At 42.2% G+C, this 25,840-nt stretch overlaps 2 protein-coding genes across 5 annotated transcripts in view; one reads left to right on the plus strand and one right to left on the minus strand.

Annotated features, from left to right (window-relative positions):
* The first annotated feature begins 77 nt into the window (after positions 1 to 77).
* Positions 78 to 19,452, plus strand: cpap (centrosome assembly and centriole elongation protein). Of its 4 annotated transcripts, none has more exons than XM_028591817.1 (19): positions 78 to 387; positions 926 to 1,310; positions 2,279 to 2,405; positions 3,728 to 3,925; positions 4,069 to 4,213; positions 4,369 to 4,474; positions 4,770 to 5,552; positions 6,508 to 7,321; positions 8,787 to 8,919; positions 9,090 to 9,255; positions 10,611 to 10,742; positions 11,401 to 11,538; positions 11,799 to 11,889; positions 13,272 to 13,417; positions 13,621 to 13,710; positions 15,133 to 15,273; positions 16,360 to 16,444; positions 16,647 to 16,767; positions 18,719 to 19,452. In XM_028591817.1, exons 2-19 carry the CDS (start codon positions 954 to 956, stop codon positions 18,909 to 18,911), a joined length of 3,966 nt encoding a protein of 1,321 aa, XP_028447618.1. In that variant the 5' UTR covers positions 78 to 387; positions 926 to 953; the 3' UTR covers positions 18,912 to 19,452. The 4 variants fall into 4 exon arrangements, with proteins under 4 accessions (XP_028447618.1, XP_028447619.1, XP_028447620.1 ...); XM_028591818.1 differs by having other exon boundaries at positions 13,275 to 13,417; XM_028591819.1 differs by having other exon boundaries at positions 1,153 to 1,310.
* Positions 19,453 to 21,114: 1,662 nt separating this feature from the next.
* The window catches only part of rnf17 (ring finger protein 17), a 46,946-nt gene continuing 42,220 nt past the window's right edge, over positions 21,115 to 25,840 (minus strand). The window contains exons 33-38 of the mRNA XM_028591225.1: positions 24,800 to 24,910; positions 24,238 to 24,361; positions 23,560 to 23,695; positions 23,148 to 23,334; positions 21,522 to 21,661; positions 21,115 to 21,362 (exon numbers count right to left, since the gene is read on the minus strand). Coding sequence (XP_028447026.1) covers positions 21,566 to 21,661; positions 23,148 to 23,334; positions 23,560 to 23,695; positions 24,238 to 24,361; positions 24,800 to 24,910 — 654 coding nt within the window. The 3' untranslated portion in view covers positions 21,115 to 21,362; positions 21,522 to 21,565. The remainder of the gene's footprint in view (positions 21,363 to 21,521; positions 21,662 to 23,147; positions 23,335 to 23,559; positions 23,696 to 24,237; positions 24,362 to 24,799; positions 24,911 to 25,840) is intronic.

Genomic DNA, 25,840 nt, shown 5'->3' on the forward strand with positions numbered 1-25,840 from the left:
CGGTACGCCAGGCTTTATTCTCTCTATAACATTTATTGTGAAATATTTTTGCGACGCTCGGTTAAACCGGATATAATTCGAAGCTAGTTTTTCAAAAAATTGTATTCGACACAAATTAAAATGTATATAGTTTTAAAACGTGTAGTTGATACATAGTTTAACAAACTTAGTCGTAAATATGAAACCAAAACACAAATAAATCAACTAACTTACGGCGATAAAAAAACACAGTTAAACTACATTACCCATAATACAACAACAGAGTTGTCGTTGTCGTTTTTTTTTTACTCTCGCGGGCTTTGTTTTGATATGGCGGCAGGCTTCAAACTTCTGTCTGTTATGTTTCTATGACGAACGTTTTCACACCGAGTTTCTCCTATGTTAAAGGTAAATCACATGTGTTTTGACCTTTTTAATGTTGCTAGATTCTCTGTCTCGCCACTACGGTGTAATATGTGTAAAACACGTTTGAATCTCAAGTAAAACGTAGCCTGCTAATCACCAGGGAAACTTTTTAAATGCACCGAAAATGGATTTAAACGTACAAAAAGCACCATTAAACTATAAGCTAAATTAAGTGATGCAGGCCATGAATGTTGTCACGCTGTCAGTGATTTAGCCACTCCGTTTTCATTAACCGCTGTGGTTTAGTTCGCCGTTGCTAACCAAACAAACAGTCATTTTACTTTAACGTTAAAACAGACACTGTGCCGTCTTGATATGCTAGCTAACGTCACGGTGTAACGTTTAACCGGAAGCTAGATACTTATTAAATAGCTAATGTCGTTTAAACGTAAACCGGTTACTATCTTATAAATAGTTTATTGGATCTTGGCATCATCTAGAGCGTGTTGTACGATGTGTATTCGCGGTGTGATTAACACTTAACCTGTTACCATAATCTGTCGTTCAAATCCCTGATTAGCGAGCCCTGCCTGAGACACTGGGCTATCATGTCATCTCCAGCCGGGCTTCAGTACTCCCAGGCAGATTTCTTGGCCCGGTGGATGCCAAGTAGCACCAGAGCCGGGGTGATCCTTAGCCCCTGTCCGGATTTGGTTGGCTCCTTACGGCACATGTCTGCCGTGGGATCCCCTTCCCTGAAGCCAGACGACTCATTTACCTCCGATTTCGCCCCTCTGCCCGCCTCAGCAGACAGCAGCTGCCTCGGTTTGAATGGATTTGCACCTGGAGGTGAAAGGGCTGGGACTGACTGGCCAGTGAACGGAAATTCAAATGGAGAGTTGGACAGTTTGGATGAGATGGCAAGCAAATCCCAGGATCTGCCCCTAAGGATGAAGCTAGAACAGGTAAGGACATTGCATTTTCAGAATATGGTGTCTCATACAGTTGATATTGTTTCTGCTCAAGGCTGGAAAACATATTAATTGCCGGTCACGGTATTAATATAATGAGTGTTTGATATTCTTAATCAGGATGCCCAATCTGGTTGTCAAAGTTAACATTACAAAGAATTTTATGAATCAGATTTCTACCAGAATAATATCTGAAACACCTGACCATGGCAGCCAAAATTGAATGCTCTTCCCACTACCATGCAATCTGATGAGATGGACATCTGCTTAACAATTTAAGTGCTGATTTTCCATACTTAAACATATATTGTGATATCATCTTTTGATACTAATAGATCTGATAATACTGAGGCTGATTGAACACCTTATTTTGATGTACACAGTTTTAACAGCTCGTCAAATTAAACCAAATGGAAATGGGTCTGCAGCAACCCATCTGTTGATGTCCTGCATTTTGTGTGGACTTAAATAATGATTATATCCCTCTTTCCTGTACTTATCACCCCCACCTCCATCACACACAGACCAGACACACTCTTTGACTCTCCGTGCTATAATTAGTATTTTTCCTTGAAGGCTATTTATGTCGAGAAGATCTCAAATAGTGACGGGAGTGTGTGCATGCAAGTCAGTCAGTACTTTTATTATGTTAACTTATCAGTATACATACTACACACACACACACACACACACACACACACACACACACACACACACACACACACCACACACACACACACAAACAGCAGCAACAAATACATTCTTGGAAAGCACTTAGTGTAGGGGGATTAGTGTCAGTGTGTGATGTCACAGGTTTAATACACACTTTGACCAGTGAGTTAATATAAAGCCAAGTGTTTAGGTGAAATGCATTTATGCCTACTGAAAAACACTGAGACCATGTGGATAAGAGTTGCTTAGCGATCTGGCTAATTAAGATATAATATTGTGTGTTTGTGTAGTTGAGGAAATGGCAGCAGCACATGCAGGAGCAGCTGAAAGCCAATCAGCTGGAGGAGCTGCTTCGCCTCCAGCAGGAGCAGCAGAGGCTGCTGGGAATGATGAATGGCCCTCAGCAGTGCGGAGGAGGTAAAAAAGACAAAATGACCAGAATCACTGCAAATGTGATGATTTGCTTCACTTATGATATAAAATATGTAGGTTGGAAAGAGTATATGTATTTTCCCTGATTCCCCCCCCACTTAGTCGTAGCTTTTAATGTGTGAAGTAAGGTCTGGCTACTCCACACAGACATTCTAGGATAGGGGGAAATAATGCTCTGGGTTGTTTGCATCTCTTTAAACCAATCACAATAGTTGAGGGCGGCGCTGAGCTCATGACGCAGCTGTGGTGACTCTGCAAAATAGTCTTGGTAAGGAACTTGTTTTGGATTTCTCGCCACATATAATATTATATGAAGTTAACTGTTCACACAAAACAGTAAGGTGAGCTATTTAAATTAGCTGGATACATGGTTAAACGTAATTTGCTCTTACCAGTGTGTCACCGTGTGTACTCATCCACAGCAGTCCTCTCCAATCGGTCCCTAAACGTTCCATTTAGATACAGTAAATGCTGCATATACATATTCTTTGAGAATTTTTACAATCATTCACTGAAAGAACCCAGCAGGGCTGACATCCGGCGTGAGCCACATGCCGGATGTCAGGCAATTATCCTGAAAACGTACTTCTGTTGATCCATACTAGGGTTGCACGATATTGACAAAATGTGATATTGCAATATCAATTATGAATATTGGGATATCAATATTAACTTTGATATTTTTAAACATGTAAAATTACAAAAGTTATGGGAAAACGCATCAAAATAGATTCATAACAAATCTAACACAAGGTTCATTTCAGTCATATTGGACTGGTACAACATCAATAAACGACCATGTCTACAGAACAGGACATGTTTTACTGGTTGCACAGTATAAAATAAATAAATAAAGAGAACAGGACACAACTTTTCTTTCGCCTCTCTGATTCATTCCGTTTAGTTGTATATTTCTTCCCTTACACTGTCACCCTGTGCAAGTGGCACGGTAACTGGCCAATGAAATGATGATCATTACAGCGTTTCAAGCGGGCTCTAAATCGAACCCAACTAAGCCACACAGCCAACGGACGGGACGCAGCGCTCCACAAAATAAACAAAATGTTGCATAATTATTGCGACACTTTTGATATAATATTGCGCAACGTGATATCACAATAACGATATTGAGTCAATATATCATGCACCCCTAATCCAGACTAGGGGTTCTGTGTCTTGCCCTAGGAGGTGAAAATACACCTCTTCATCTACCAGCCCACGCTACTTATTTAGTCCGTGAGGGACCCAAGCCAAGTCCCACTAACTGAGCTACTGCCGCCCCTAAGTGACTGTAATTTATCTTGCAGATGACACAGAAAGTTCAGCGCTGTCTGAAGCAGATTACTCACTCCAGGGAGCCTGTCACAGCCCCACCATAAACTGCCGTGAGGACCCACAGGGCTCCACCTGTGGCCTCCGGCAGGAACAAGATCCCTCACCTGCACAGAGTCAGGAGCGGGAACCAAGAGGTCAAGATTATCAGGAGGTGGATGATAAGGAAAAGGGTGAGGAAATGTTTTTTAAGCTTAAAGCTGTATTTGCATTTTGAGTATAGCAGCCAGCGGCCCTTACTTTCATTTGATTGTTGACATGATTGTGGAGATAAATCACTTCAGGATAAAATTCTAACAGTGTGTGTTTTCTATAGGCACGTGGAACTCCCGAGAAGATGATCAGGAACCGAGTGTTGATACTAGCCATTTTCATGAGCATGATGACACGTTAAGGCCAAGTGATGGTGTGGCTTTGACTGAAGAACACAGCAGAGAAGAAGATAAAGTCTTCCATGACAGGCAAAACCTATATTCCAATATTGTATTGAAATTACACTGTCAGGCAGAGATAAGCCAAGCCATTCATACAGCAGAAACTGTTTTTTTTACTGTTTTCTATGAGTGTTCGTTTCTGTATGCATACTCTTGCCTTGTGTCTGTGCGCCCCTCTTCAGACCTGTAAAGCTGAGTATCGGGGGTCAGAAGAAGACGTTTGAGGAGTTGTTGGAGGAGCAGCTGATGCTTGAGGAACAGAGGCTGAGGTCTGTCCGGCAACAGAAGGTCAGAGAATATAACAAGGGTCTCTTTACGAACAGGAAAAAGTAAATCCTCAGTCAGTACTAAAACAGAGTGGACATTGTTCTGAAACTCAGGAGAGGTTTGTAAGCAAAGTTCTTCAGATCATTTAATTATGAGCCATACATTTTGATTTGTTGCAGACTGTGGGTGACCATCTCAGTCCATACTGACTGTGCTATTGACATCTTAGGCTTTAGAGTTGCTACAGTACCAAGTTTGTTTGCAACAAACATTAAAATTCACATTACATTAACATTGTGTCTCCTCACCTCAACAGAGCCAAGATGGAGCTGAAGCTGTACAAGCCCCTCCCAAGAAGGCATTTCTAAAGCGAGGCGAGGGCCTCTCAAGATTTACCAACAAACGCAAAGCCCCGTTACCAAAGTTGGAGGTGAAGAAGGACCCCAAACCACAACTCCAGGCCAGAGTAATCTCCCGCAGCAACTCCGATCCTGTAGCTATCCAGAAAGGTGGCACAAATGGCGTCCAGCGGCTTCCTGTCCAGCGTAAAACCGCCACACTCAACAAGGAAAACCGAGTAAGAGGTATCAGTTCGCCACCTCGGGACATCAGAATTGAGAGCAAGGTAGCTGGGAGGAGGCTTTTGGGTAGTCATCAGAGACTGAACACAGAAGGACCAGAGTCTATTCAAACTGACCCAGAGGGTAGACCAACCAAAAGACATCAATTGGGGCAAGTAAAGGAGCAAAATATTAGGAAAGTAGGTCTGTCAGCTCAGGCTGTGAGGAACCCTGGTCACAACGCACAGCCAAACCCTGTAACCAAACAGGTGGGCATGTTGAGAGGGCCAGGGAAGGCTGGAAATGATGCAGCCAGAGAGACAAGTAGTGGTTTAAGGGTGGAATCAGCAAAAGGAAGAACGGGGTCAGAAGCGGAAGACGGCGTTCCACAGGAGTCCTTTGAGTTGTCTTTCCAGGAGAAGCTCCAGCGCTGGGATTGTGACCGGCAGTTGGAAAGCATGGAGCTGGGAGAGTTTGAGCTGCTGGAGCAAGCGGCAGAGGAGCTGTCCTTCTCGTCCAACTCCTCCTTTGTCATGAAGGTGCTTTCTTCAACTCAGTAGTGATCTCACTTGCTCTGTTTTAAGTCCGGGACATATTCTTAGATTACTTGTGAATTCCTGCTCTTACACTGTAGTTATTTCCAAATGTAGCCTGATGCTTCATTTGACACTTTTTTTTCAGATTGCATGAAATGTCTTGGATGTCTTGTCTGTTACATTTTCTCTACCATAATGATCAACATTTTTATACCGAGCTTAATGGCATCTTTCAGCTCCTTGTTTTTGGTTTACTGTTTCAATTCACTCGCACCGCTCATCAGTATAGGTTGCAGCAGGCAGCTGTTTTTGGTTAAAAAGCTCTAAAACCCCACTCACATCTGTGTTGTTGTGTTGTACAGCTTGCTTTCACTGCCCCCAAGTGGCCAAACATTCATTATTATAGTTTAAAGGTCCCATGACATGGTGCTCTTTGGATGCTTTTATATAGGCCTCAGTGGTCCCCTAATACTGTATCTGAAGTCTCTTTTATATAGACCTTAGTGGTCCCCTAATACTGTATCTGAAGTCTCTTTCCCAAAATTCAGCCTTGGTGCAGAATTACAGCCACTAGAGCCAGTCCCACAATGAGCTTTTTCCTGTAACTATTGAGGAGGAGGGGGCAAGGTGGAGGGGTGGGGGGGGGGGGGGGGTAAAGCCGTGTGATTTGACTAGGGCTGGGCGATATAGAGAAAATCAAATATCACGATATTCTTGACCAAATACCTCCAGAAATGATTTAATGACTTGTTGGGTAAAGGTAAATAATAGAACAGCTAGAACAGTCTGGTGAGTTCAGAGAATGACATCACTTTACTGTAATGCAGCTTGTAAAACCAGGGAAAGACCACACTTACCATATTACGATATCCAAAATCTAAGACAATATCTAGTCTCATATCGTGATATCGATATAACATCGATATATTGCCCTAATTTCAACGACTCTGTTCTGCAGGTTCTTCAGATGGACCAGCAACACAGGGGCCTCCACCCGCGGCGGCTCTCCTCCACCCCCATCAAGTCAGCACCCAGCGGTGCACATCAGAGGTGCAGCAGTGTTGGCAGTAGTTGTGCTTTGGCATGTAAAAGCAGTTCCACGAACTCTGATGCATTTGTGGTAAAGACTAGAGACGATGCCCTCAAGAACAAAGTACGCGTCGAGGATAAGGAGGAACTGGACGGTGAGAGAGAAGACAAGCACGCAAACTCTGACGTTTCATTCAGTGGCGGCTCAGAATTTGAAGACCAGGAAGTAGCAGCCAAACCACCTTCGTTTCCCAGCACCCTTTGCTTTCCCGCCCAGTCCAACCCGCCGTACGACAAGCGGTCGTATCAGGACGAGGACAGTTGCAGGGATTCGGCTGCTGATGTGACCGGAGTCGATGATGACAGCATCCTCAGCAATGCCGACGAGTCCACTCTGATAGAGGACAAAGACGGGCAGCAGGGGCGAGTCGTGTTCGACGACGATGACACGTGGAACGACCTGGAGGAGACTGCCGTCGGCACAACCAATGAACGCAGAGGAGTTAGTCCAGTTTCCAAGGCAACAGCCAATGGGATCTCACCACCCGTGCAGACTCTGTTGAGGAAGGTGGCCGTGAGCAAAGTTGTTCAGGAGCCAGATCCTCCTCTTCCTCCTGCCTCCCAGCTCATGACGAGGTTGTTCCCCTCGTTGAAGCCAAAGGTCCAGAATGCACCTCTCCCTCCTGCTCTTCCTGCTGCTGCTTCTGTTGCGCCTGAGTCCAAAAAAGCAGAGGAGGTGACAGGTGAGACAAACACTGGTGGAATTCTCACTATTTACAGGGCCTCTCAGGTCACACAGGAGGCACATTTTTTTTTTGATTTGATTGGCATTTAATGCATGATGATATGTTTAGTCTGTGGTAACCATAAATTAGTCCAACAGGTAAGTTATTCTAATGGCTTCTGTAGCCTATACATGCTTGTCTAAAAGAAGGAAACGTGTCAAGAAAGGTCATAACAAACAAGTCTACAATAAATTAATATATTCTTTATTCACATTTTTGCATATGTAAGATTAATATTATCGTTCATCGTATCCGCATCAAGCACAAAAAAACTGATTATCAGCCCTGAACAGAACAGAATTATCAGCCCTGAAATTCCATATTGTTGCATCTCTAGAGATGGTCACAGATCAGCAGTATTAGTTTTAAGGGTAATTTTGGTCACATAGGCACAGAGTTAAGGCCATTTTATGCTTCTGCGTCGAATTGACGGCGTACCCCCGCAGACCCCTCTGCGTCTACGCCAGACCCTACGCCATAGCCTGACCTGCACCTCTCGAAAAATGTAACCACACGTCGCTCGGCCGTGGCCTGGTAGCGTTGACGTTCCCCTGACTCATTTCCTGGTTCTCCTTCTCCATAAACCAGGGGTCTTCAACGTTTTTTAAGCCAAGGACCCCTTAACTGAAACCAAAACGGATCAGGGACCCCCTACTACTATATTGTATAAAATTAAGTTGTATATTTAGGGCAGCCTAAAGCCTTTATAGATAATTTTTTTTTTGCATAGAATACTAAGCTATTCAAGCTATTCAAATAGCCTAATAATTGTCGGCATGATTTTATGAATTATTTTATAAATCATGATGTGGAACAGTCAATACTTTGGGATTAACTGTATCTGTTGATGGTTACCTTAGTGATTACATTACCTATAGGCCAGTAAGCCTATCATCAGTGGGGATTTATATTAGCTAAAAATATGTTGGAATCATATTAAGACTTTTACATTTTTTGTTTTTTGTTTTTTAACTTAAAAATTAACAATAATTTGGAGGCCCCCCTGCAATGACTCTGAGGACCCCCTATGGGTCCCGGAGCCCCTGTTGAAGATCCCTGCCATAAACAACATGAAATCAAGAAGAGGGTTAACTTTTCCTGCTAAAGATGTCTCACCGTGGTCAGAAAACAGGGGAGACACTTTGTTTCTCTCACCATGACTCGAGTCGGTACTCGCTCCGAAGCTAATCGCCGTCATTCTCTCACTTCTCCCTCGCTCTATCACCCACTCCCCACACACACACATGCCGGCTCGACGCACACACCAGCGCACAAGTATAAACATCAGGCCACTTACGTAGGCTACGGCGAAAGCTCTGCGTGGATCCTCCGCAGAACATAAAACAGCCTTTAAGGTTTAGATATTCAATTAGATCTTCAACAGTGGGTATTATTTTCATTTTGTGTGTGTCCTTGTCCCCAGGCCAGCAGGTTCAGTCCAGACAGCTGAGGGAGAGACTGGTTGAGCTGGAGATTGAGATCGAGAGATTTAAAAAGGAGAATGCTGCCGTCACCAAACTCAGACAGGAGAACGAGAAAAACCAGGAAAATCTCAGGTGATATTTTCATCTGATGTTTACCTTGTAAATTACCTTCCAAAACAAAGGGTTCTTTTGATTTGCTATTCAGTTTTTCTGTATTTTCCTTTTTATTTTATACATTTTCTTTCTTTCCTCCCATCTGCTTGTCTGTGTGATTTATGTCTACTTTGTTGTTGTTTTTGTAGGAAAGAGCGATTGGAGTTTGAACAGATAAAAGCAGAGGAGCTGGCCAAGTTTGAAGAGTATAAGAAAGAGGAGAACAGGAAGTTGCATAAGGAGCGCAAACTGTTTGAGAAACATGCGTCGGCCGCCAGAGCCATGCCCGACAAGAAGGAGCGAGAGGAAATCCAGGTGAGGTCTCAAGATAGTTAAGTTGACTTTTGTATACTTCACATGCACATTCGTTACAAACTTCAAAAAAATACTAACGTTGCTGCTGCGTCTGCTGTTTGTGTAAATAGGCAACTGTTTGTGATATGAATTAAAAAAGTAGTGATGTCATTGTTCTGTTAACGGCTTCTTTCTGCTGCCCACCAGTGGCCAAAATAAGTTATTACAGGTTTAAGATAGAGATGGGAGAAATCAAATTGGTGAATTAAACTAACAACATAAAGACACGCAGTAGTGACTGTCTTTGATAAGTCTTTGACTGTCACACCAAAATAAAGTTCATATTATATAGCATTGCTACCAGGTATTGGCATAAGCCAGAATTTTAAAGTGCTTATATTATGCTTTTTGGCTTTTTCCCTTTCCTCTATTGGGTTATATATATATTTTTTTGTGCATGTTATAGGTTGAGTGAAAAAGCCCAAAGTCCACCCCAAAGGCACTTACCATCTCCAACAGAAAAAAACATCAAACTTCCGAGGAGGTTTCAGTTGTTCACAAACTGCTCCAAACAGCCCTATTGTAGTCCAGCCTTTACTTCTGTGACAAACGTGGCACGCCCTCATACTCTGCTTCTGACTAGCTAGTAGTCCTTACCTAGCTAATGCGCATGTGCGACTCCCAACAAAGATGGAACAGAAGTGAGATGCCTCACTCTGTAGCTAAAACAGAGAGCTCAACACACAGGGTGAAAAGAGGAGCTGCAGCAATGTGCAGTACAACAAAAATATGGTGTTTTTTGACAATTAAACCACGTAAACCTATTTTGGTACAACCTCTAAATACAATTATGAACCTGAAAATGAGCATAATATGAGCAATATGAGCATGAACATTGTTTAGTTGCAGTCAGGGTCCAAAATCAGCACTATCTACTAGCCAAATGCTGGTAAAATATGCAAGTGGCTGGTAGATTTGCTTCTTTCACCAGCCAAGAAACAATGGTAATGTATTGAGTGGCCTGTAAAAATTGAACATTCACTAGCCATTTAGCTGATGGACATAAAAGTTAATGTTGGACCATGGTTACAGTTCACATAAAATGATTTAGGCTAATGATAAGTTTCCACTCATTGACCCATTTTACACTGCAGTCGCATCACAGATTTAAGAGTGAGTGCTACGTTTGTAGATCTAGAAAAGTATGTTTCACTTTCACAAGCAACTGAACTTTTTCCCTTATTCAAAATGTATGGTTTTGCTTTTTAAAATGATCAAATAACAACTAACCCGTTCAGCAGCACAAGAAGAAGATACTGTATTATGGGTGAAATGGGTGGAACTCTGCTGTAATCCGTCCTTGTCCTCCGTGCCAGGTGTTGAAGCAGCAGCTGAGCTCCCTGCAGGAGGAGCTGAGGGGGAGGGAGAGTCGCTGGGCCTCCACAAACAGCCGGCTGCGGCAGCAGATCGACTCCCTCAGCCAGGAGAACAGTTCTCTCCGGGATGAGGTACCCACCTGACCTTTGACCCTATTACTGGCATTGAAATATCTGGATATTGTTATCGGTAAAGGAGAAACACAAGTTAATGCCAGGTGTAAATGCGGAAACGTCAGACCGCATCCGGAGGTGGTCTGGCTGGCATTGCGATCAGATCTGAACCAGGTGTAAATGCAGTCCATACAGCATTACCACATTCTTAACACAAGTTGAAAGGTCGCCCTACTTCTCTTCTTGCTAGTGTAAGCAAGCCCGTAGAAGTACGAGTTGTATATGCAGCTGAAAGTCTTCTGCCTGCCCGCCAGCCCCGCTAACAAATTGAGATTTGATCACAATGCAGCCACACTGAAGATAACCGGAACACGCTGGAATAAGCAGCGTAAATACAAGGACCCATTCGTTGGATCTCATCCAGATCACATTTTAATACCAGGTGTAAAGCGGGCCCCCCTGTATCATAGAGAAAGATATCCATGAAATATTGTTTTACAAAAAAGTTATCTTTGCTGAATGTTTGTAGCTAAAGTGAGAGTGTAATAGTTTAATAATCTTTGAGTCTTTGAATAATAAAACTCTCGTTATGTGCATTCGGTTGTAGTTGCAGCCTTGTTGTGCGTTTTTCTTTATTTAAAATGTGTTAAGTATACTCTCTCCTTTTTAATTTAAGATCCGTATGTTGGAAAAGCTTCGCCTCAGCACCTGGAAGAAAAACCCCGTCAACGCAGAGAAGGACAAAGAAACGAAAGACGGCCCCAAAATGTTTGAGAATAATGTGTCCTCTGTGACCAAAGGAGTGAAATTTGCCGTAAGCATGTTTTAAACCATTTCTTATTGGTTGTACCGTATTCATGTTCTCTGGAATGTAATGTTAATAAAAAACAAATTCTTGATTTAGACTTAAATTTAATTAAATATTTTAAATCTGTCTGACCAAGACAATGTGGGAGAAATGGTGTTTATGATTTATCTTCACACAGTCCTCAAATCTTTCATCAGTGATTATCTCTTCAGCTTCTTTCCCTCATCTTGGCATCTGTCTGTCTGTCTGTCTGTCTGTCTTTTTAGAGTCCTCTTGACTCTAGAGGAAGGAACAACAGCCCTCCACAAAGCAGCACTGCTGCAGCCACTAGAAGGGAGAGCAGTCAGGTTGTTACAGGTATGGTGAAGAGTTTCTATTCACAGTAACATAGAAAAAGATTTCTGGAACATGGGCTTTGTAGTTACAGGTTTTTGCAGACCTGTAACTCCATATTCTTTTTTTGGTTGTTGATGGAAATATATATATAAATATACACTCCCCTAAAGGATTATTAGGAACACCCTAGTAATACCGTGTTTGACCCCCCTTTTGCCTTCAGAACTGCCTTAATTCTTCGTGGCATTGATTCAACAAGGTGCTGGAAGCATTCTTTAGAAATGTTGGCCCATATCGATAGGATAGCATCCTGCAGTTGATGGAGATTTGTGGGATCATCCCATCCAGGGCACGAAGCTCCTGTTCCACCACGTCCCAAACATGTTCTATTGGGTTGAGATCTGGTGACTGTGGGGGCCATTTTAGTACAGTGAACTCATTGTCATGTTCAAGAAACCAATTTGAAATGATTTGAGCTTTGTGACATGGTGCGTTATCCTGCTGGAAGTAGCCATCAGAGGATGGGTACATGGAGGTCATAAAGTTATGGACATGGTCAGAAACAATGCTCAGGTAGTCTGTGGCTTTTAAACAATGCCCAGTTGGTACTAAGGGGCCTAAAGTGTGCCAAGAAAACATCCCCCACACCCTTAAACCACCACCACCAGCCTGCCCACTGGTAAAGAGGCATGACGGATTTTAGCTCCGAGGACTGCAGCATGCTGGATGTTTTTCCTTTTTCAGACCATTCTTTGTAAACCATAGAAATGGTTGTGTGTGAAAATCCCAGTAACTGAGCAGATTGTGAAGTACTCAGACCAGCCCGTCTGGCACCAACAACCATGCCACGCCCAGAGGTGCTTAGATCACCTTTCGTTCCCATTCTGACATTCAGTTTGGAGTTCAGGAGATTGTCTAGACCTGGACCACACCCTTAAATGCATTGAAGCAGCTGCCTTTGTGATTGGTTGATTAGATAATTGCATTAAAGGGGAAATCTTACTGGTGTTCCTAATAATCCTTTAGGGGAGTGTATATACTATATATAAACTATCATATGACTACTTGTATGTAAAAGGTGGTGTGCGTAGTGATGAACCCTCAGAAATTACCCAACTGTGCAGCTCCCCTCAGCTCTACGGAGCTTAACAGTAACTTTCAGCTCATTGTTTTGGTCTTCCAGCCTGAAACTGAAACCGTTTTTGGTTTACACTCACTGCTTTTAGAGTGGTGTGTTCAGTCTAAGCAGGCAGCTGTTCTCGGCGAAAAAGACACAACCTGCTCGGCCCCAAACACTAGAAAGATGTCTCCACGTTTGATTGAATCACCCCTATTTGTATTTTTTTTAAATTTGTTAAGAATGGTGAAGAATTTTTATTTTTCTGTTTTGTGTCAAATGTCAGCAGGGATAAAGAGCAGCCTAAGGAGGCCATCAGGGCCCGGCTCCTCTTCCTCCTCGTTGCCTGGCAGGAGGACAGAGGAGAGGTCAACACCTGCCAGCAAGAGCCAGGACAGACTGCCAAACCAAGAACACTCAAACTGCTCTCCGGTAAGAGACTCTCTTCTCTGGTATAACAACCCCTCCGCTTGTTTAGAGACCGTTGACAGTCTGGTCAGTTCTTTTTTATTTTTATTTTTTTTTTTACCTTTGTATCCTGTTCAGGATTGTGGGTCTTTTGGAGCCTACCTCGACATGCCGTCTTTCAGAGCGCTGTAATGTTTTTGTTTTTTTTTGACATCTTGTCTTTCTAGAAAAGAGATTCTCTGCCAAAAGAGCCAAAGAGCAGTGAGGTAGAAGAGCCAGAATCGGCCCAGGAGGTTATCACACATCCCGATGGGAAGGTGAGAAAGTGGAAAGATGTGCTATTTTTACATCACAGAATATGAAATCCTGAAACTCGTCTTCGACATTCAGAAAATTGCATAGGAGGTAGGGTTGCACGATATTAGCAAAATCTGATATTGCGATATTGATATTAATTTTGATTTTTTTAAACCTATGTAAAATTACAAAAGTTACGGGAAAACGCATCAAAATAGATTCATAACAAATTAAACAAGTTTTCTTACAACACAAGGTTTATTTCAACTGTCCTATTGGACTGGTCCAACCTGAATAAATAAATAAATAAATAAATAAGGACCATGTCTACAGAACAGGACATATTCTACTGGTTGGACAGTATAAAAACAATAAATAAAGAGAACAGGATACAACTTTTCTTTCGCTTCCCTGATTCGTTCAGTTTAGTTGTATATTTCTTCACTTACACAGTCACTCTGTCGAAATATGCACACACGTGGTACGCTCCATAGGGTTTGTCACGCAGTGGACCCGTGTGCTGACGTGCACTAACGTGCACGTGGCACAGTAACTGGCCAATGAAATGATGATCATTCTAGCGTCTCAAACGGGCTCTAAATCGAAAACAACTAAGCCAAAGGACGGGACGCAGTGCTCCACAAAGTATTGCACACTTTTGATATAATATTGCGCAACGTGATATCGCGATAAAGATATTGAGTCGATATATCATGCACCCCTAATAGCAGGAATTGGCTTTCATTAGTTACGTTTTCTTGTCTACAAATCTCACAAAAAGACCAAAAACAATGTGTTAAGTCCATCTCTCAGTACTTTGACTTCTCAAGCCTGCCTGTTACCCCCAGCCCATGTGTTCCCAATGAAGATGTAAATCTTTAAATATGGCTTACAAATGAATAGCTTCTATAATAAAAGCAGAATAATTATATTTAAAATTAATTAAACAGCTGGGCACTGTAGTTTGTAGCAAATATTACTCCAACACAAATACATTGTATTTGTTGGGGCCATTTTCAGAATTATGTCTACCGGCACTTTATTTTTAGCGTTGTTTTGGCGCCTGTAATAAGCTTCCAGCATATTGTTCAAGTTGTTCACTTCTGCACCTCCTCTTGGCTCTGTATTTAGGCTTCAGAAAACCCAGCCGTCACGGGAGACTTTGGCCAATCACAGGTCATTTCAGAGAGAGAGAGAGCGAGCGTTTCTAGTTAGGAGAGGGAGAGCTGATAACCGAGTTACTAGATTCTTAGATATAGATATTAACTACATTTTGTTAATGATAGTTATTATCGGCCGATAGTATCGGCCCGCCGATAGATCAGTCGGGCTCTATTAAAGACTTCAACAACGCATGGTGTCAATGTGAAAAGTTGTATTGCAGTGCGATTGTTTGTCGTTATAAGCTGCTGATGGAGCTGTGCTGGGTGTGATACTTCCAGATAGAGAAGGTTCTGGCCGGTGGCGCTCGTCTCATCGTCTTCCCCAACGGGACCAAGAAGGAGGTTTCAGCAGACGGACTGTCGGCCAAAGTCACCTTTTTCAACGGAGACACCAAAGAGGTCACAGGCGACCAGAGAGTGGTGAGACCTGTACATTACGTTACATTACATTCATGTGGCAGACACTTTTGACTAACACAGGAAAACGAGAGGCAACGCACAAACTCTAAATATTGCAAGCTCATGAATAATTTACAATGCATTGAGGAGTTTGTTGAACAGTAGAAGTATCTGGAAACTGTCATCGATGAAAACCGGAAGTTTGATGTCAATTGTGATGCGGTCTGTAAGAAGGGAGAGCGACGTTTGTACTTCCTTAGGAAGTTAGACTTTTAATGTAAATAGGAAAATGATGTCCTTATTTTAGAAGTCCTTTATTGAATCTGTTCTGACTATTGCCATGATTGCTTGGTACGGGAACCTGAACATCAGGGACAAAAACCACCTCAGCTATATTGTAAAGGTGGCTGGCAAGGTGATGGCTATCTTTGACCAGCAAGTACTCCGCAAGGCCCGGTCTATATTAGACAGCACAACCCCTCCCCCACCCCCCATTCACCCCACCCTCAGGTCGCAGATTTAGAGGACCCCGGTTCAAGACCAATAGAGTAAAAACTCATTTGTTCCATGTGTAATAACTCAGCTTAATTTGCACATGTAATGTATATTTTTTCTTATTAGAGATTGCTCCAGTGCTGATAAATTGTGTTGTGTTTATTACATACAGGAAACCTTTTTCTATTCATGTTTTTAGTGTTGTCTTGTTTATTTGTATGTTGTTTTGAATGAGTTTTTTATGCACCTGCACCCTGCTGGGTTAGATGTGCACACCATCTACCTTCTTTTACTCGGAAAGTAGATTACACCATCTTAGACTGCATTTTACGTATTCTAATGAGGCTGTGCAATTTTGAGGTTTTCAAAGAATTATTAATTTGTATTGTTAAGGTAAGGAGGGTGGCGTTTATGTGGAAAGTTCAACTTACTTTAAGATCCTCTAATAAGGGAGGGAACATGTTGCTTTTTTATCTCATGAGGTCAAAGAGTGATGTGAAATAGATTTTTCTTTTCGTACCTTGAGAGCTCACAGTTGAATATTACCAAGTTACCCATTCTGAATTCATCTACTGGTAACTCTCTTATCGCGGCACTGCTCCTTGTGCTCAGATCTACTACTACGCTGACGCCCAGACTACGCACATCACCTACCCAGATGGCATGGAGGTCCTGCACTTCCCCAACAACCAGACTGGTGAGAGCAGATGATCAGCAAAATCAATTTTCAGTTATAAAAATAAGTGCAGATCAGTTTTCGCGAAAGGTGATTTACGTGACTTTAAACACTGCATGGTTATCGGTGCCAGACGGGCTGGAGTTTAGAGAGAATGGCCTGGAAAATGGAAAGTATCTGCACACTGTCCTGTACATTAATACATCATTTTATTCTGCTCCAGAAAAGCATTTCCCAGACGGCCGAAAGGAAATCACCTTCTCAGATCAGACTGTCAAGAACCTGTTCCCCAACGGCCGGGAGGAGAGCGTGCTGACAGACGGGACCATCATACAAGTCAACCCGTAAGTAGTCTCGCATTGCCGGACCCCTCTCCACAGCGCTGCGGAGGAAGGTCTGGCTAGTCCACACAACAGGATGGGAGAAAAACGTGCTCTGGTTTATTGGCATTTCTTTAACTTGGCGGTGGACGGCGCAACGGTGCCTCTGCAAAATAGCCTCGGGAAGGAACTTGTTTTGGTGGAACGTGTGTACGTTCAGAAGTTGTTTTAGTCGTGCAAGAGAAAACATAATCCCAATTCCCAGTTTGTGCATCCCGGATTCCGCTCCTCACTACGGGTCTCTAAGTCGAGACCCATATGGACATTTCACTGTCCCTTTATCCCTGTAGGCTGCGTTGCTTTTTAAATGATGTATTGCATTAATGTATGAGTGTTTTTTTTTTTTTTTAACCATTTAGTTCAATGATTAGAGAGGCAGCTTGTTAATGTTTCCATACGCACAGTAATGTGACTACAGTAAAACAAACTGTAGGCTAGTTATAAACTTGGGTTACACTTTACTTGAAGGTATCTACATAAGAGTGACATGACACGGTCATGAACGTGTCATAAACATAAAGTCATGACATAACGCTTTTTAAGTGTCATTCAGTATGGATATGTTATGTATATGGTTAGGGTTCATGTGTCATGACAGTGTCGTGACACTCTTATGTAGATACCTTCAAGTAAAGTGTAACCTAAACTTGACAGAGGAACCAGAACTTGACCTTTTACTTCTGAAATAGTCCTACTGAAGTTGCTGCTGTTTCTTGAGCGTCTCTCAGACACACTTTTGAAATGAAGCCGTCTGTCCAACAGCAGCTCTGATGTGTTCACATTTTCCCAATCAGGTGTGTATTATTTCACCCACCCGCTATTAATCAGAATGTTAATTTGTATGATCTGACCGGCCCGAGCCATAACGTGAGATTAACCACGGAGCCGCGGATATTATCCTCTCGCACGCCTCTTTGTTTACATGCCACGGGCAAAAAGAACGTCGCAAAGGATACATCGGTGTATCCTCGATTTATAACTCCTCCGAGGAGCCTCCTCGATGCTGGAGCCTTGCGGGAGTTGGGACGTCCTTCAACATGGCGCGTTGAGAATGATTTCCGGGTCTCAAGCCAGGGGATTATGGAGGTACAAATTTGGGAAATGAGGAAGGCCCGTAGTGTTGCTAGCGGTCAGAGACCTGAGGAGCAGTTAAACATTGTACTAATAATTCGACCGTAGTTTAGAACGCCAACACAAAAAAAGAGGAAGGTGAGGGTCCAGCGGCACCAGAACAATCCCGTAAATGAAACGTCGTCGTGAAGTGAAGAGCTGCGGCTGTTTTTACGAGTTCTAAATCAACCAAACGTCTACGGTGAAAACGTATCAGGTGTGGAGGAATCCTCAGTTATCCAGTTGAGACTTCCTGCAGGCAGAGATTTACTCAGATTTAGATTTGTATTGATCCCAAAAAAAAAAAAGGTAAATTGTAGTGTTGCAGCAGCAAAAGATCAGACACACAGCACACATACAGAAAATACCTGAAATAATAGGATAGAATATAACAAATAATTTAAAATATATACAAGTTGGGAAATAAAAATGTACTCAAACTACTTAACTAGTATTGATAAAGCTGTAGATAAACCTGTTCAAGTTGCACTTAGTGCAATTGTGATGTCAATGAGTCTGATCTAACACTCAGTGATGAAGTTAAAAGGTTGAATTGCTTGAAAAATGAATTTGCTAAAAAAAAAATTATCAAAATAGTTGGCAGCTATTTTTCTGTCGATTGACAACTCCAACTCTATGCTCCTATGTAGTTTTATACGTGTATGAGACAAAGTAATTAATGCAGCTCTTTCACGGATTGAAGTTGAGTATTTACTCCATGACGACACAACTTAGTTTCCATTTCAAAGTCTCGTCTACTTCCACCTTAAAACAGCTCTAACTGAATGTGTGCTGCCTCCCTCAGGGACGGCACAAAGGAGATCCACTTCAACACCGGCCAGAAGGAGATCCACACAGCTGACTACAAGAGGAGGGAGTATCCAGATGGCACCGTGAAGACAGTCTACACCGACGGCAGGCAGGAAACCCACTACCCCACCGGGCGGCTCAGGATCAAAGACAAAGATGGCAACGTCATCGTGGACAACATGGCGTAGAAATAAGTCTTAAAGCAAACCTCACGTAGTCGGTACAGCTCGGATTCTCCGAGACTAACTGCAAAATGTCTCCACCAAATCGGACTTATTTGAATCACTTGTTTTGTTGCTCCCTTCTTCAACATGCAGCTCCAGCTGATAACACTGTGAATGAGTTCAAGTCGTCGTGAGCCTTTTTAAAAAAAATCGCATTCTAATTTTTTTATTTATTCACCTCAAGGTTAACGAGTTTTGTAAACAGGAACTGGGTTTGCAAGAAAACTCCACATGGCAACTTTAATGTTTCAGTGATGTAAAGAATATCTTTTGTTTGTCTTGCAAGATGTTATTTTTGGGCTCCTGATCTATCACCAAACTTCATTCACAGTTATAAATCTAAACATTTTAACAATAACTCAAATTGTTTACATCTTCAGTGAAGGCCTGGGCATAATGAAATGCTGTATAGAAACAGTGTGTGGTGGGTGAGTGAGGTGTTTTGGGTGTTTTGTTTACAACTATTATAATTTGTAAAAATATTAAATACATATTTATTTTCTTAGCTGACTGTATATTTTTTGTAAAATAAATGTATTTTGGTTTTTAGAATCATGAATCTTTGTTTTGACAATTGTTGTCAAGGTGCAACTGCAGGGGTCCGTTTCAGGAAGGAGGTTTAACAAACTGAGTCTAACCCTGATCTGAGTTGATTTACCCTGAGATGGGAAACTGAGTTTTCGGTTCCAGAACAGCTGATATGAGTTGGTTCAATCAACTCTGAGTAGGTTCACTCAGGGTTACGTCAACAAAAGGACATAACATGTTTGAGAAAAAAACTTTTATAATCTGCCTAACATAAACCAATACGTTTTTTTATTCCTGCAGATAACAAACAACAAAATGCACCTGATACAGACTGGATGAATGAATGAGGAAATGAGTTTCTCACAGTCTCCTCCCTCGAATGAGAGAAACAAGAGGTTTTATTCTCAGTTTGACACAGTGTCAGAGGAGACTGAGAGAAGCGAGGTTTCTTGAAGAAAACCTGCTCCCGACCAGAGGCCTGTACTACAAAGCAAGATCAACATGTCCTGGATTCTTTCAGTTATCCGGCTTCACCTAACAACCGCGGTCCCGCATAACCTGTACTACGACGCTGGTTATCAACTAGTTCAGTCAACTCAGGGTTTCCCAATCCAGCGGCGCGCGCGTTCACATAAAAGAGGCGGTGTCTGCGCACCACGACCAATCGCAAATATCTATCAGAGCCGCATGTTATATATATATATAAGAAGAGCAAATTATAATTCTCCATAAATATGAAGAACACAGACACGGTTTTACAGGGAAAACGCAATCCAGTCGCTGCTTCCTAAAACAGGAAGGAAAGCTGGCAAAAAAATCAATAAATAGCCGACGCTGTAGATGTTTAAATCACAACGCTTATTAATATCACTTCCTCATCAGTCAGGACCAAGATCTGAAACTAATTACACTTGTGCTTTCCATAAACTGTCGTTGCTTTAGCCTATTATTTCAGTTGCAACCTTGGCAGTGGGAAGCGATCGTTAGAGCAAATAAAACATAATTCAAACCGATGTGCGCAATGGCGACACATGGCTCAAGAAGCAGATATGTAATTCCCTCCCATTAAAATATATAGGCTATATTTCATAAAAATACCCATGTTAACGGGGTTGTTGGTCTCTCAATGTTTTAACTTTTATGAGCGCACCCCTCTCTCCCCCTCTCTCTGCACCGAGCTCCGCCTGATCTTCTTTAAGAACGGTGACGCCGTTATCAATCGACCTATTGATTGGTCAGTAGGCGGTGCTTTTACACCGGTTGATCTCTGATCAACAACTTAACCTGCTCCCGACCAGGTTAGGTGTTCAGCATGAGTTACCACGGCGATTGAACCCGATAACAACTGATCCACCTTTGTAGTACAGAAAATCCTGGGTTGAGCCTTAAGTTAGCTCGTTAACGCCAAATCCTGCTTCGTAGTACAGGCCTCTGGTTAGGTTCACAGACTCCGTTACCATAGTAACTGACTGAGGTTAAGGTTCCTCTCTTTCTGAAATAGAAAACCCAGTGTTTCCCTCATCTCAGGGTTAACAAACTCAAGAGTTTTCACTAAACCTGCTTTCTGGAACGGGCCTCAGATCTGGACATCTTATTGGGGAAGAGCTTTAAGAGTTAATGAAAGAAAACAATGCAGAAATGTTGGACAGCATTGGAAGACTTTAATCTTCACCTTCACACAGGCAAGTCTGTCTAACTTGGCTCAAATAAATAGAAAAAGTGCAGTCAACACAGCTCACTTGAACACAACAGCCAAACTTAAAATAAATCACTGCCCTGTGGGATTACTGAATGTAAAAACTACGGCAACATAAAAACTAAAAATGGCAGTCAAATAGCACAACAGAGTGAAATCAAGATACCAAAACAGGATATCCGTGAGTAAACCTGGAGAAAGACGAGATGGGGAATTTATTTAACAGCAGCGAAGTGTTTTATACATTTTAACTTTAAATCTGAGCTTTACAAATCAGCCTCAAAAATAACATTTAAGATCAGATGAAGCAACATTTTAAAAAGCACTTTGAAATAAAGCTGAAAACTTACATGAACTGTACCCTGTGGGTTGAGGAGATGGTCTCCACTCCGCTTCACTCAAACTCAGCCAGTCCGCTGCTCACCAGAGGCAGATGGACCAACTCTTCCTTCTCGTTGTACAGCAGCACGGTGAGCTCCGGGTCCTGGGCCTGAACAGACAAAATGGGGCGCATGGAGGCAGTAAGACACTGGAAAGTCAAAAAGGTCTGTGAGGTCAAAGGTGAGACAATAAACTGGGTGTTGGCAATAGAGATCCACGTATGCAGGTGCTTTGACTTCTTTCAATTAACTAGGTTTTGCAGACTGGACCGTATTGCAACGTGGATTTCGGTGTCAGTGAAATGCGTGCGCTTCTCTCTGATGCTCCGGAAATGGATGTTCGAGGCAACCTAAACATCGCCGCATGTCACGCTAGTTAACACCAAACTTCGCAAACAGGGCTCCAGACTGCGACCAAAATTGGAGTGTGCAACCAGTAATTTTGCCCCCTTTTTTACACATTAAACGTTGAAATTTCGGTACCTGAGAGCGCGTAAGCGCAAGCTTATCTGTCCTCTCTGAAAATTGACAGAGAGCAGAGCTCTGACACAAACACACACACGATGCAAACTACGTCGGCTCTGCAGTTTTGTTTGAGTCACGGAAATGCCGATAAAGTGGTTTCAAGTGTGGTTACAGTTTTTCATAACTTCACGTAGACCGCGTTTGCTGCGATATGATATTAATGGCGAGCCGAAAGCGGTCGCGGTGCTGTTGACGTTACACGGAGATGAGCAGCCAGACACAACAGTGGTTTCTATGCCCTGGTGACTGACTGACAGGCTGAGGTTGTAAGGCAAGGCAACTTTATTTCTACAGCACCTTTCAGCAACAACGCAATTCAAAGTGCTTTACATGAAACATTAAAGAGCAATTAAAAACTGTCATGAAGAAAATAAAACAGGCTAGAAAATAATATACAAATACAATAAACAATATATATATATTTTTTTTTTTTGTTACTGTCATGACAGCAATGGGGCTGTCAGCTTATCTTCTATGTTGCATCTTCAAAAGTGACATTGAATTTGAAACAGCACATTGTAATTTCTGCATCTATTATCAAAGTATTTATTAGTAATACAGTGGAAATTAGTAGATATGTGAATATTTGGTTAGCATGTTGATTTACGGTGTGTGCCCCTAAACTTTCTCATTTTGCCCCTAAAATTTTCAGTTGGGGCCACTGTGCTCCTAGTGAAAAAAGTTAGTCTGGAGCCCTGTATAACAGTGCGCAGCTGCTGTTGTGGGGTGTGTGTGTGTGTGTGTGTGTGTGTGTGGGTTTATTGGCATTTGTCAGTCACAGTATATAGAGTGACAATGAAACGCCAGAGCTGGAAGACCCCCCTGCAAGTTCCCAGGCAGCAACAGAGAGAGAGAGAGAGAGAGAGTGGTGTATAGGACAAGGACCATGTGCCGCCGTTGTATGGGATGTGAAAGGAGAAGCGTGCGTCAGCATGTTCGACAGAAAGTAAATATAACATTTGTTTACTCCATAGGGTGCCTTTAGGTCACTATCATCCAATCCAAATGAAAATCAGTGAAACGTAATGATTGCTCTTTATTTATACAACAGTGATGTTTTGGGTTTCTTACCACAACAGAGGCTGTAATGTGGCCGTGTAACATGTCGATCATCTCCATTGCCGCCTTCACGCTCCAGCCGGGGCTGTAGGGCAGCACGTCTCCATCTTTGTTCACGCTCGGAGACTTGAAGCCAGCGACCTTGACCTTGAGTGCCCGCGATGGAAACCTTAGGAGTTTAGCCGGCATCTGACGCAGCCTGACAGGAAGTGACAGAACATCAGATTCTTTCATTCTCAAGCTCCCGAGTGCATTTATGGGAAAACAAATACCTCTAATAAGTTCTCCAATAATCACTTTTATGTTAGTCACTTGTAAGTCTGTGTACTGACCTGTGGACTTTTAGTCTTGTTGAGTGTATATAAAATAATTAAATATGGATATTTAAATAAAACTGTACTCCTGCACTGTGTGAAGTTCATACTTGCTGGTGGGTAGAGTGTCGTCAGAGCCAAAGTCGACGTGCTGGACCAGGAGCATGAGGGGCTCAATGCTGGTGAACTTGCTCAGCTTGGCCCGGTAGTACTTCCCATCACTGTACTCTGCCAAACAGGGACTGCCTGGAAACCACAAGCATAAAATCAGGTCTCTCCAAGTTACTGAACTCTACACAGAAATGTCTGCGACTCCAGTGATTGTCTGCTGTGGTCTAGTTAAAGCAACAAAACAAAACCTCAGAGTTACTCTTTACAACAGAAACATTTCAGTACATCAGTGCGTGACCTAGTATTACAGGTGTACACAAAAAATGGTATTCGGGACAGCCCTAATGCTGATATCATGGTAACTACCGTAAACCTTTCTGGCTGTTGTTGTATATGGTGATATTTTTGCAAATGTTTCTTAAAAAATGAATCATCTCTGTCCACTTGAACACTATGGCTTTTCATTTTAAACAATTATACTTATCAAACAGATGGAATTAGAAATAAAGGCCTGCCTCTAACAAAAGCCTGCTTCAATTCAAAGTCTGGTACCTTCTGCTGTTAAGGTAAATAAAGGCCCTGGTTTTTATTTGAGGAATTACGGTAAGCCTTAAATATTTTTTGAACAGCCCCATCCATGCCTGGAAACACAGGCAGTGAACACAGTGAAATGTTACCATGACAGAAGTTGGTGAGTTGTTGCAGACCGTGGCGGTTTGAATTGATTCTGGCCAGAGCCTCCTCCAGAGTCTCTCCATCCACCTCCACGTCAGCTTCCCCCTCCAAAGGCCACAGGAACAGCTGCAGGACAGACCGTTTAAACTTCAGTTTAGTTTCATTTATGAAGAGTTAATAACTGACTATAGACAGTCAACAATAATAAAAACTACTTTTTAGTTGCAGTTGTAGGGCAATGTGCAATTTGTTGTCAGCTGATCAAAGTATCTGATTTTGACAAAACTATTAAATTCTAGTTTCCAAAATTACCCTGGACGGCTCAAAAGGAACTACAGTTACAATGTTAAACAAGATGGCACAATGTAGTTGGACCTATCAATCATGTTTAAGTGATTTTTACAATACACATCTATCCTTTACTCAACTGACTCAGTTTTATCCCCTAAAATAATTTTAACAGTAGCTTCCTGTCATCAGTACAAACTTGGTTTGTTCATTGGTACTACTGTAAGTACATAACATTTTTAAATAGATAATGTTATCTCTGTTGTTAGTAGTTACCTCGTTGGGGGTCAACAGGTGCTTGACCCTGACTTGAAACTGCTCTCCCTCCTGTGGGAGATTTGGGTAGATAAAGGGCCCCAGCATCTGCTCCTCTGGGTCCTCTAGACCCTGGAGACATAGCATCTGCATTAAAATCACTCACCCTGCAGCGTTGTGCATGTCTGGTAAAGACAAGGATCACAACATGAGACTTTGTGAATCATCTGACTTTTATGGTTTACTTCACTGGTTTATTCATGCTGCTTAAATCTTATTTTAGCTAAAGTGACACCCCAAAGGTCGACTAGAGGCAACTGTTATTAGACTTAATCAATCAATAAAAACTGCACATAACTTGCTCATTTTTACCTACCAGTCTGATGTTTCATAAAATATAATAATTCGCAATGACTGCTGGTTGGTACACAGCTGCATAAAGAGATTTTTGTCCATTTAGACGCAGGAGGTATCCAAAACAAAAAAAAAGCCCAGTAACCTCCAAGTGGTTACTGCCAACTTGTTGAAAACTCTTGCCTTCTTAGACATGCAGCAGACACAGAGCAAGATGAACATCTCATGTATTTGAGTTACTGTCCACCTAATGAACAGATCATTTCTGATTTTAGCTTGCAAGATAAATCTGTCTTAAGCTGCTAGATTTTCCACTTCCTTCACCGCTAAATTGCTTTGCCCAACTAAATCATTTAATTTGGGTAAACTAGGGTATCGGCCCCGATATTGACAAAATAGCTGGATCGGTGGATCGGAAAAATTAACAGATCCATTTTTTCCCACTCCGTCGCAGCACAGGGACCTCTGTTAACTGCGTACCCTTTTCACTCATGGTAGTAACTTCATAACACAACAATTAATAACCCACAACTAACTCTCTTTAAAAGGATAAAACACCATAGCATATAACAATTTGAGACAAACAGTTTAACACTAATAATTTTACATTTACAAATGTAGCTACACCTCCGAATGGCATGCTGGGTAACATTACAGCTGCTAGACTAGCTAGCCAGGTAGCATAACAGTCTGTTAAGCTAGGAGAGG

This window comes from Perca flavescens, chromosome 11 (assembly GCF_004354835.1).
Source record: "Perca flavescens isolate YP-PL-M2 chromosome 11, PFLA_1.0, whole genome shotgun sequence".
Taxonomy (NCBI): domain Eukaryota; kingdom Metazoa; phylum Chordata; class Actinopteri; order Perciformes; family Percidae; genus Perca; species Perca flavescens.